The 10,418-nt window shown below is 48.3% G+C and overlaps 1 protein-coding gene across 2 annotated transcripts; it reads right to left on the bottom strand.

Annotated features, from left to right (window-relative positions):
• Positions 1-908: 908 nt before the first annotated feature.
• H2AZ1 (H2A.Z variant histone 1) lies at positions 909-3,113 on the bottom strand. 2 transcript variants are annotated; one of them, XM_005484714.3, is made up of 5 exons: positions 2,945-3,113; positions 2,527-2,604; positions 2,040-2,153; positions 1,458-1,587; positions 909-1,306 (listed from the first exon to the last, which is right to left on the bottom strand). In XM_005484714.3, the coding sequence occupies exons 1-5, from the start codon at positions 2,945-2,947 to the stop codon at positions 1,245-1,247; spliced, it is 387 nt and encodes a 128-aa protein (XP_005484771.1). In that variant the 5' UTR covers positions 2,948-3,113; the 3' UTR covers positions 909-1,244. The 2 variants fall into 2 exon arrangements, with proteins under 2 accessions (XP_005484771.1, XP_005484770.1); XM_005484713.2 differs by lacking the exon at positions 2,945-3,113 and having other exon boundaries at positions 2,527-2,667.
• Positions 3,114-10,418: the final 7,305 nt, after the last annotated feature.

Here is a 10,418-nt window from a genome sequence, read left to right as displayed (position 1 = left end):
GGGCCGGGAGCGCTGGGATCTGCCCGGCCGGCCCCGCGGGGGAGCCGGCTGCGATGGAAAAGTACCGTGCGCGCTGCCGCAGCACTGCGGGTCCGCACGGTGCCACCGCTCCCCGTGCCCGACTCTGCCTGACGGTGCTCATTAGCAGCTGGCAGCGGCTGACTGTAATTAGTGACAACAGTCCCAGCCCGCAAGGAGTGCTGTGCCGCCAAGGAGGGTGCTGGTCCGGGGAAGCAGCGCAGCGCCAGAGGAGCGCAGCTAGCACAGGTCTCACCGGCGTCTCCGATCTAGGTCACCGCCTCCCAGCCACAGTGCTGCAGCAGAGATTACTGCCTCCAAGAGCTTAGGGAAACACGAGAGCCTGTTCTCAGCAGAACCAAGTCTATTTGCAGTATTTCACTGCTGACTGCAGCTCTGGAAGGCAGGGAGCTTGCTACCCCCAACTGCATGCAGTAACCATTCCCTCTGCCTTAACAAAAGGCGGCTTTCCCTTACCACAACAGGCAGGGCTTTGCTATATGAAATGAACTAGCAGAGTGGGGGACAGCTGAAGGTGTGCCCAGACGCCCCTGTAATGCACTGCTACTGAGGATTCTACTGCATGGCACAATTTAAAGGGTGCTGCAGTACAGTTCCTGTTCTCATGGATGTCTGTCCAAAGCTTTTGCAAGCTGAAACAGTTAAGAGAGGCCCTAACACGAAATTATGTGAAGCATGGAATTTCAGCATCCCTTCAGCTTATCTTATACTCCTGCATGACAGACCCTCTCCCCCCTGTGAAGGCTGACATTGAGTAAAACTGGCCTTAAACAACATCAGCCTTTTACGTGCCCTGCTAAAGACAATTTCAGCACAGGACACAGCAGGTTCAGTAGGAAGAGTGTAACTTTACAGGACAAAGCAACAAATCAGTCCTGACATAACATTTATTGAGTATTTCCACTCTAGTACATGAAAAGTCTGTACAAAACCAAACATTTCCTTTACTTAAACCAATCTAAAAACAGTCGGCTCAATTACAATCCACTACAAACACAATAGCTTCTTTGAAGCCATGGTAACACTTAAATATGGTTAAGACTTCAACGCAGAAATTTGGTTTGTTAGAAAGCTCAAGGGAGCTTTAGCTTCTCAAAGTTAAAAAAAGGCAAAATCGTGTTTCACAGATACAGTCCACTGGAATCACCAACACTGGACAAATTAAGTACTTCGAGTCCTGAGATAACAAGGAATCCTGGTATCCTTTAGACAGTCTTCTGCTGTCCTTTCTTGCCAATGAGGGACTTGTGGATGTGTGGTATTACACCTAAAAAAAAAACAACAGTTAGGACCATGCTATTTTTCTTCAACAATTTTCCTAAACTTCATGGTTGAAATAAAATGACAACACTAACTAACTTCAAGTCTGTGACAGTTCATGCCACCCAAGCACCCATAAACAGGAAGCACTGACATACCTCCACCAGCAATTGTTGCCTTGATCAGAGAATCCAGCTCTTCATCTCCTCTAATGGCAAGCTGCAGGTGACGGGGAGTGATCCGTTTCACCTTCAAGTCTTTGGATGCATTTCCCGCCAGCTCAAGGACCTGAAACAAGACCATTTTTCAACAGTTACACAATCAAGTGAGACCAACAGCACACTGTCACCTGTTCAATTCTCTTCTCCAAATACAGTGTCACTGCTAGTGACAACAAGACAGCAAACAATGTCTCTTTTCAAGGGGTTCCTCCTTTGGAGCTCTGCATTTAGTTTTCCCAATGACAGAGTAAGTGTTCTACAGCAGATATGACAGGCTGTAATAGCCCATTCTCAAAGTTATTTCAATACTGCATTTTTTCTACAAGGCACACTGCAGAATCTGCTTGAAATGCAGAGAAGTGATATTCCATGGTTTTTTGCTCTTTGAGACACTTTAAAAGTGTTTTAAAGCACATGAAGAGTTCACAACCCAGTCCAAACTGTCAAATACAGTGGGCATTGGTCGTTACACCTTTTGGGGACTGACCAACTTGCTAGCACCCCTTGCAGGCCTTTTACCTCAGCTGTCAGGTACTCCAGGATTGCAGCACTATACACAGCAGCTGTGGCTCCTACACGCCCGTGGCTGGTTGTCCTGGACTTCAGGTGCCGATGGATGCGGCCAACAGGGAACTGCAAAATAAAAGAAGTGTGAACAGGCTGTGATGACAGAAAGGCTCTGCACAAAACCACACTGTGGGCAGCAAAATCCCAGCAGCAGAAGCACGGGCTGCATTTCAGAACTTGAGAATCCAGTTAAGAGACTGCATGCCAAACTCACATCAGCAACTTTCACGATTCCCAGTAATGGCCACAAGGGAATTGCTTTCCTCCCTGCATAGATATGCAAAGGTCTAAAAGCGGCCGGGTGTGCTAATATCTGGTTGACGATCCTTACATCGTTCCAGACAACAGCCAGACTGCAGAGTGCGAAGGTTTCACACTGCACAAACAAACCAACAGGTCCGCCTGACTTTCACTCACGCACACCTCAGCCCCTGCTCACCTGCAATCCAGCCCGTTGGGAACGAGACACTGCTTTGGTCTTGGTCTTCCCGGAGTCCTTCCCAGCTTTCCCACCAGCCTGGCAATGCCAAGAGAAGAGCAGACGCTGACGTCTCCCACCGCGCATGCGCTCCGCGCCTCCACCACCCCACCCCCCCGTCCTCGCGCAGAGCCACCCGCGCGGCTGCGAGGCGCGTGCGCGCCACCCGCCGCACCGCGCGGCACAGGCCGCTCCCTGCGCGCATGCGCGGCCCCCGCTCCCCATTCCCGGGGCGCCACAGCGCGTGCGACCACCCCCCCAGCCGCCCCCGCCCTCCCCCCACCGAGCCCGCGCGCGTTCCACCCCCCATCAGCAGCACGGAACCCGCCCGGCCCCGGCCGCCGCCGCCCGTCCCCCGAGCGCCCTCGCGCTTCCTCACCATAGCGAACCGGAGCGCAGTGCCGCGCAGGGGAAGGCTGAAGCAGAGAGCGTCCCGCACGCACAGAGCCCGGGCGACAGCACCGACCTATCCCGACCCGCCGCGATTCAAACTGCGCCCACTCCCGCCTTCCCCCGGCCCTTTATATCCGCACCGCGCGGCCGCATCCGGGAACCCCGGCCTCGCCGCCAGCCAATGGCCGCGGGCGGGGCGGCCGCTCTGCCCCAGCGACAACCAATGGCGAGCTGGGGCGGGGCCGGGCGCGCGACGCGGGGGGGCGGGAGAGGCCCCGCCTCCCCGGACAGAGACGGCGCGGGGGGAGTGATGGCGGCGGGGGTGTCTCGGTCATGTCGCCCGTGGTGTGGGGCTCCCTTCGGCTCGGCGCCGGCCGCCTGCTCTGGGGCTGGCGCTCCGTGGGGTCATCGGCGAGAGAGACCCTGTCCACACTCATTTTCGCCTGGCTCTGTATCGGCAGGTCGCGCTCCGAGCCTCGCCTCTGTGCTCAGATGGCTCCAGAGCCGCCGCGCTGCCCGCGAAGCTTTCTTCCCACAATGGAGTTAATTGGCTTTGTGTGCAAAGCGCCTCAGGAGCAGCGTGGAGGAGATCATGCGCGGGTTTGGGATGAGCAGCTATTACACTGCCTTAGCGAGGACACGAGGCTGCTCAGGGGCGTCGAATAAAGCTCTCCCATCAACTCCTCAAAATTGCGGCCCTGGAGAAGTGCCAATGACTACACACGTGCTCTGATTTTTATTTTTTATCTCTAATACCTAGGGCCACCCAGCCTTAGACCCCTTTGTGTCACCGGCTATTTCACAAACTGCAGTTAAAAGCAGTTTATCATCCTTTCTGTTCCAAGTGTAACAATTATCGTAGTGCAGATTTCCTTACCTTGGGCACTTTGAATCCCTGCCTGTATTTCCCTAAAATGAGGCCATAACCCACTTATTTTTTCGAGGTGCCATTTTCAGTATGTTACCATTGAACCTCAGAGCTCGACTGAGGGTGTTCTTGGTTAATCCTGTATTTTCAGCTTCAAAAAAGTAACAATTCGCTGTGCTCTTCCAGAACACTGTAAGTCTGTGTTATCTGAGAGATTTGCTGTTCATCTGTGAGCATGCAATGAACTCAGGGAGAAACCTTGGCCTTTAGATGTCTGAATAGCTCTTTAGAGGGAAGACAAGCTACACCCCACCACTTGGGTAGGTGTAGTTTCTGTTTATTCTCCCTTGATATTGAAGAGTCCTGAGCACAATGAATACTCTTACAGCCAGATGTTAAGTGGCAGGTAGAGCTGACACCATAAAGTCCTCATGAGGATGCTCTCCGCACCATAACTTTTCCCCTTTATTCAGGTCTACAACAACCGAAGTACTCAGAGCTCTAAGACAGGAGGATATGTCCCTAGAGCTTCACTTAAAGGTCTTTCGAGCTGTTCACACACATAGTAAAGATTTAAAACTTTGTGGCTCTTCTTCTCCAATGTCTGACTGCAAGTACCTGGTCCCCTGGCTATGAAGGACAGCCCAAGGCCACATCATCAACGCCTGCATCCCCCTGTTTCAGCTGGGGCTTTTAGTCCCAGCTGCTGTCGCCTCCGGGTGGGGAGACCTACTTCCAGGCACAGGCACAGAGAGGCAGGACTGAATTGAGAGCAGCACTCCTACATGCAGGGACCTGGCAGTTTGTTTTTATGTAACTGTCTGGTGCTTCTGTCTATTTGAAGCATCAGTTGTTTATACTCTCCTTCAGCAAGAAAAAAAAAAAAAAGTTTTGAAGGATTTGGGGGGGTAAAGTTTAAAAAAAACCCTCAAGGTTTTACAAAAGCCTCCAGAACTTAAGATGTCATTCAACATGCTGTTTAAAAACTGTTTGTTTTCAAAATCAAGGATCCATGTGCCCTTTACCTTGCAGAAAAAGAGAAGCAAGTTGCAGGCCATAATACCCCTATGGAACACCATTCATGATGTAGGAAGAAACAAAACAAAATAAAAAATTCTCTAGTTTCTGTCCACAGAAGTGCTAGGAAGAGAAACAAAAAGGCCTCCTATCACATGGAGATATCCCTGCCACAGACATTCTCTGTTTCACACACACAAACTTTCCACATGGCTCACTTTGGCTGCCTGGAGTTCCTTACAGCTGGGATTACCTGGCAAGGCAGCTTAACACCAAATGTTGAACCAAAGCAAGGATATTTCTTACCATCCAGGTAAGGTTAGTGACGTGTCAGGTAGAGTACATGAAACCAGCCTCAGGTCACCTCATGCAGGCTAACAAGACACTCTCATGAGCACAACCTGGACTCCCCTCTCTGCTATTTAAAGAGATAAATTGAAACAAACTTAGGTACTCAGGAGCAATCCCATAGCAACTTCAGACCCAGTTGTGAGCACAAATAACTCAACCTCAATCCCACATGCATGCATAAAAGGAGCCAAGGGAGCATTTACCATGTCCAAGTTCCGAATGATATTTGTACTGAAAGCCTATCCCCAGGTGTCTTACCTTTGAAGGCCACAGTGGTGATGGGCTTTGCATCATTTACCCAGCCCTTGTGCCCCTATTTTTTTTACTGTGGAGTTTTTCTAGTGCTTCTCATTGTTGATGTTGTGTGGGCTGTCTGTGCTGGGCAGGCTGTGCCTGAGCTGCTTCTGCTGCAGCCCATCACACAGAGCCCAGCACCCAGGCTGCTGCAGCCCATCACACACATCCCAGCCTGCAGGCTGCTGCAGCCCATCACACAGAGCCCATTACCCAGGCTGCTGCAGCCCATCACACACAGAGCCCAGCACCCAGGCTGCTGCAGCCCATCACACACATCCCAGCCTGCAGGCTGCTGCAGCCCATCACACAGAGCCCATTACCCAGGCTGCTGCAGTCCATCACACACACAGAGCCCAGCATCCAGGCTGCTGCAGCCCATCACACACATCCCAGCATGCAGGCTGCTGCAGCCCATCACACAGAGCCCAGCACCCAGGCTGCTGCAGCCCATCACACACACATCCCAGCAACCAGGCTGCTGCAGCCCATCACACATATCCCAGCAACCAGGCTGCTGCAGCCCATCACACACATCCCAGCATGCAGGCTGCTGCAGCCCATCACACAGAGCCCAGCACCCAGGCTGCTGCAGCCCATCACACACACAGAGCCCAGGACCCAGGCTGCTGCAGCCCATCACACACACAGAGCCCAGCCTGCAGGCTGCTGCAGCCCATCACACACACAGAGCCCAGGACCCAGGCTGCTGCAGCCCATCACACACAGAGCCCAGCATCCAGGCTGCTGCTGCCTTGTCCTGACCACTTTGCCCCTGCCCTGGGAAGCTGGATGGCTTTGCTGGTGCCCTGCCTTTAGGGCACCTCCTTGCTGAGAGGCTCTCAGCCTTGCAGTGGGAGCTGCTGGGTAAAGGTTACCTCTGCCTTGGAGACAGAGTGGTACCTGAAGGACCTTCTGTGTTCTCAGAGCTTTAGGAGAATTGGGGTGTGGCGTTGCCTTCTTTTCTACTCTGCCTACTACTTGGTATTATTTCCTTATTATTTCCAATTGCCCCAAAAATATAAAGAAATTCTCTAAAGTGGATACTGCTGCTCCCCCCTCAGTAAGTACTGGGCTACGAACATGGTAATATTTGGACTTCCTTGAATTAATTTTTTGCAGGAATTTAGTTTCTGCAGAAGTGGTGGAGATAATCTTCAGTGGGCTGATGAAGCATTCCCAGAAAGCTCTTTGTACCACAGCCTTCAGAACTTTACAGTTTCTGCATCCTGCATGAGTTTAAGTGGCAGATACATGTTGAGGTGCTCAGCTCTGCCATGGTATTTCCAGAATACAAATCTGGATATCTGTGGAACTTCAAGAGCCAGGCAGCAGAGAGCATTTGAGAATTTTTTTTTGTTTTAGGTGAGAGTTAAGCAGTTCAGTTTTTAGTACACAGTTTTTAGTCAAAGGTTTTAGTATGCTGAACTTTGAACCAACTCCCTTTAGGTGAGTAATATAGTTCATATGGGGTTTTTTTAGACACTACTTAAATTATTTAGTTTTTGTGGTGAGAGGAATTCCTGTATGACTTGCATTTGCCCCCAGGGTTCTTTCCTCTTGCAGAGGGTTCCCTTGTGCCCTTTTCCAGGATCTCTATCAAATAACAGGGTTCTGCTCTGCTGGTCTCCTTGCTGGCTGCTGCATTTGAGTTCAGGAAAATCCCACCCTCTGTGGCTGCACTGTATTGTTTGTAGTGATTAATGAATTCAATTGTTCAGCTTAACAGTTATATCTGTTAATCTATTATCTCTAAACAGCTTCACACATTGTAGGGGTGAGATGTGGTGTGAAATATGTGCTGTAGGGATGGGCATGATGGCCTGCCGTTGGGGTGATAGGTTATCTTGTCTCTAGGTTGAAGGTGAGATCATCACTGCAATCCAGCTGGAACAGGGAGTAACACTCACTTGTCACAGTCCTGTTCTGCCCTTGCCATGACATGCAGCCTTTGTAATCTCTCTTTCTGTAACTCTCAATATTCCTCATTTAGATATAAAGTGTCTACCCTTCCCCTTTGTGATAGCAGCTAACAGAATATTTGACTACATTCTCACTTCCGCTTCTCCAAAAAAATGTGATTTGGTATTTGAAATCCTCTGTGGCAGAGTTTGAGAATATGACCACTTTGCAGACAAGTCAAAGGCTTTACTCCTCTCTCCTTCCCCAAAGTTGGGATGCCTCTTTGGTAAGATTTACACCTCTAAAGTATATCTGGAAACACTTGTACATAGTACTTTGTATTTATTTATACTATGTATTTCTATTTCTATGTATATTTCTGTTTCTATGTATATTTCTATGCATATTTCTATGTATATTTCTAGTTCTAGTTCTTTGCACATCTAGCGAATCCATCACTGCCAATCCGTAAGAATCTACAATCTGTTGTTCCAATAAACTGCACTTTTGGTGAGTCTGTGTTTGTGCAAGTTCTTCTGAACCCAACCAGAATTACAGTGTCTCATTGGTAAGCTGCACTATTTCTGAATTTCTGATTGTGAATGAGACCCATTGTATTGGTGCCTCTGGGATCTTACTGAATGCAACTGAACTTACAGTGCTGAATTGGTTATAACAAAAAAATTAAACCTAGCTGCACCCAGACCCTCTGAGGGCCAGCTGGAAAGCAGGAGGGTTTATTTTCTGATGAATTTTGTACTTGTAACAAAATACAAGTCTCTGTAATAGTTTTGCAGATAACGCTTGCATGCTGATTTCAGAAAGACTTGAACTACCCCTATATCCACACTGTTGTTCATGGCACACCCTTGTATTTGCTATTAATAGTGTCACAACGACTAGTCTGTATCGATTTTTATCTTTTTCTTGTTTAGCCAGCTCTGAAAGGAAGCTACAGCTAGTTAGGCAAGGTGGAATGAGAATCTGTCAGAGATGGTGACAGCCAGAACTCCTTAACCCCATCCTTCCCACGGTCTTACACAGAAACTTATCCCTCAACACTCTTTGGGGTTTGCTTTGGACCTCCACCTTCCTCCTATCTGAGCTCTGTTCAATATGGTAACTGAAGCTATATTTACATGATGTTTTGTGTTGACTACAAAGTCATTTGCAAGTACTTACTCCAGTTGTGTTCAAGCTGGGGAACTCTGGGTGAACGTAATTTGCCTTGTGATACCTATGTCCCGAGGGCATTGTAATCAAATGGGCTTTTGCCAGCTATAGAAAATTCGTTATACCAGTTTGTTTGCCTAAGAAAGCAACTTGGAAAACATAAAAAAAAAGGAAGAAAATTACATTTTCCCGAAGGTGGCTTTTCCTAGGTTTTCAAACAAAATTCTCCCTTGCAGGAGCTGGAAATGGTTCTACACAACTTGTTCTGTGAACATGAAAAAAGAAATGCCACCTGCCCTTTGGAAGTCTGGAGAGAAAAATCACTGGGGGGCTTAACCCTTTCCTTGCCGAAGTCATTGCAAGTAGAAGGAATCCAACTCTTCTTAGGTGGTAGGAGGCAGCTACTACAGCTGTCATTTCTTCCTCGTGGTGCAAGTTGGGTTTGGTAGAGAAGTAACTGAAGATCACAACTGGAATGAGATCCTGTACCACACCTAACTTGTGACACAGACAGCCTAGCCCTCACTGAATAGTACATAATTAATAATAACATGTTCTCATTTTTAGTCATCTGCAATAAAGAACTGTGACATCTAGGGCCTATTTTCTACTGAGAACTTACCAGTTTCTGAGTGAGTCAAGGTGTCAGCACAAATCCCACTGGATTCTGTCCTTTTCAGCATGGCCCTGGCTGTGGGGGACCCTCACCACCAAGAAGACCGGATGGACGGGAGAAACGAGATGTTGTCGGGATCCCTGGAAGGATGACACCTTTCTACCTAACCCCTGTCACTCCCTCCCTTCCTTCCTCCCTCTTTTACTATTAAATAAAACATATCAATGTTTTGGCGCCAACATCTAACCTTATTTGGTTTTAATCACTTTTTTTGGGTATATTTTAAACCTTTCTGCATTTGATCTGCTTTTTTTTTGTCAAGACCTAGGCTCCTCTGCTCTTCTGCATTTAAACCAGACTGTAATTTTTCTCTCTAGTTAAAAAAAAAAAAACAGCAGTAGAAAGTCACACTGCCCTAAGGATGCCATTTTCACCCTCATGGCACTAGGCCAGCAGCAGAACCCTGACAGGAGGACAAGAGCCCCCAGAAAGGCAGGGATGGCACTTGCAGGCTCAGTGACACGCAGGGCTGGGGACACAGGACACAGCAGCAGGTCTGGGTACAGGCAGGGCAGATGGTTAGGGACCAGGGTCAGGGTCCAGGCTCCAGAGACAGGGGTCAAAAGCCAGGGGCCAAGGATAAGGGGTAAAGGGTAAGGGTCAAGGATCAAAGATGAGGGGTCATAGGTCAGAGGTCAAGGGGAGTATAACTCTTACTGACATACCTTTACAAAAACCAGCAAGATTAACTCAGGAGTTCACTTCTGCCAAAATTTGGGATTCTAGCTAAGAGCATCTCATTCCCACAAACAGTAACTCCCAGAGAGGTTGACTTTGGTTTTTTTTAACCTATGTTTATTTATTTTTTCATTTATCTTTAAATTGCTCCTAAAGAAGAAAAAAAAAAAGTCAAGTAGGTAAGTAGATTCCTCACCTTGTTTCATCTCTTGTATACTGTTTGCTACAGTGAAGGGCCTTTAGTGCTGGACTTGTTTTGGAAATTTCCAAGTCTCCGTAATGCAGAGGTTTGCACTTGGAAGCATTTGATCTTGCAGTATGACTATTACTGCCCAATTAAATTTGATATACTGTGAAAATGAGTCACACTTTGACCAGGGTATAAAGATGAATCTCTTCAACTGTAAAGGTGCTGTGACTGACCAAATGAAATTGTCCCAATGGTGGCAGCATAACATAAGAAATAAAATGCAAAAATATGAAGGGCTTCCTCTTCTGTAA

This window comes from Zonotrichia albicollis, chromosome 5 (genome assembly GCF_047830755.1).
Source record: "Zonotrichia albicollis isolate bZonAlb1 chromosome 5, bZonAlb1.hap1, whole genome shotgun sequence".
Classification (NCBI taxonomy): Eukaryota; Metazoa; Chordata; class Aves; order Passeriformes; family Passerellidae; genus Zonotrichia; species Zonotrichia albicollis.
This window is presented reverse-complemented; position numbering and strand designations above follow the sequence as displayed.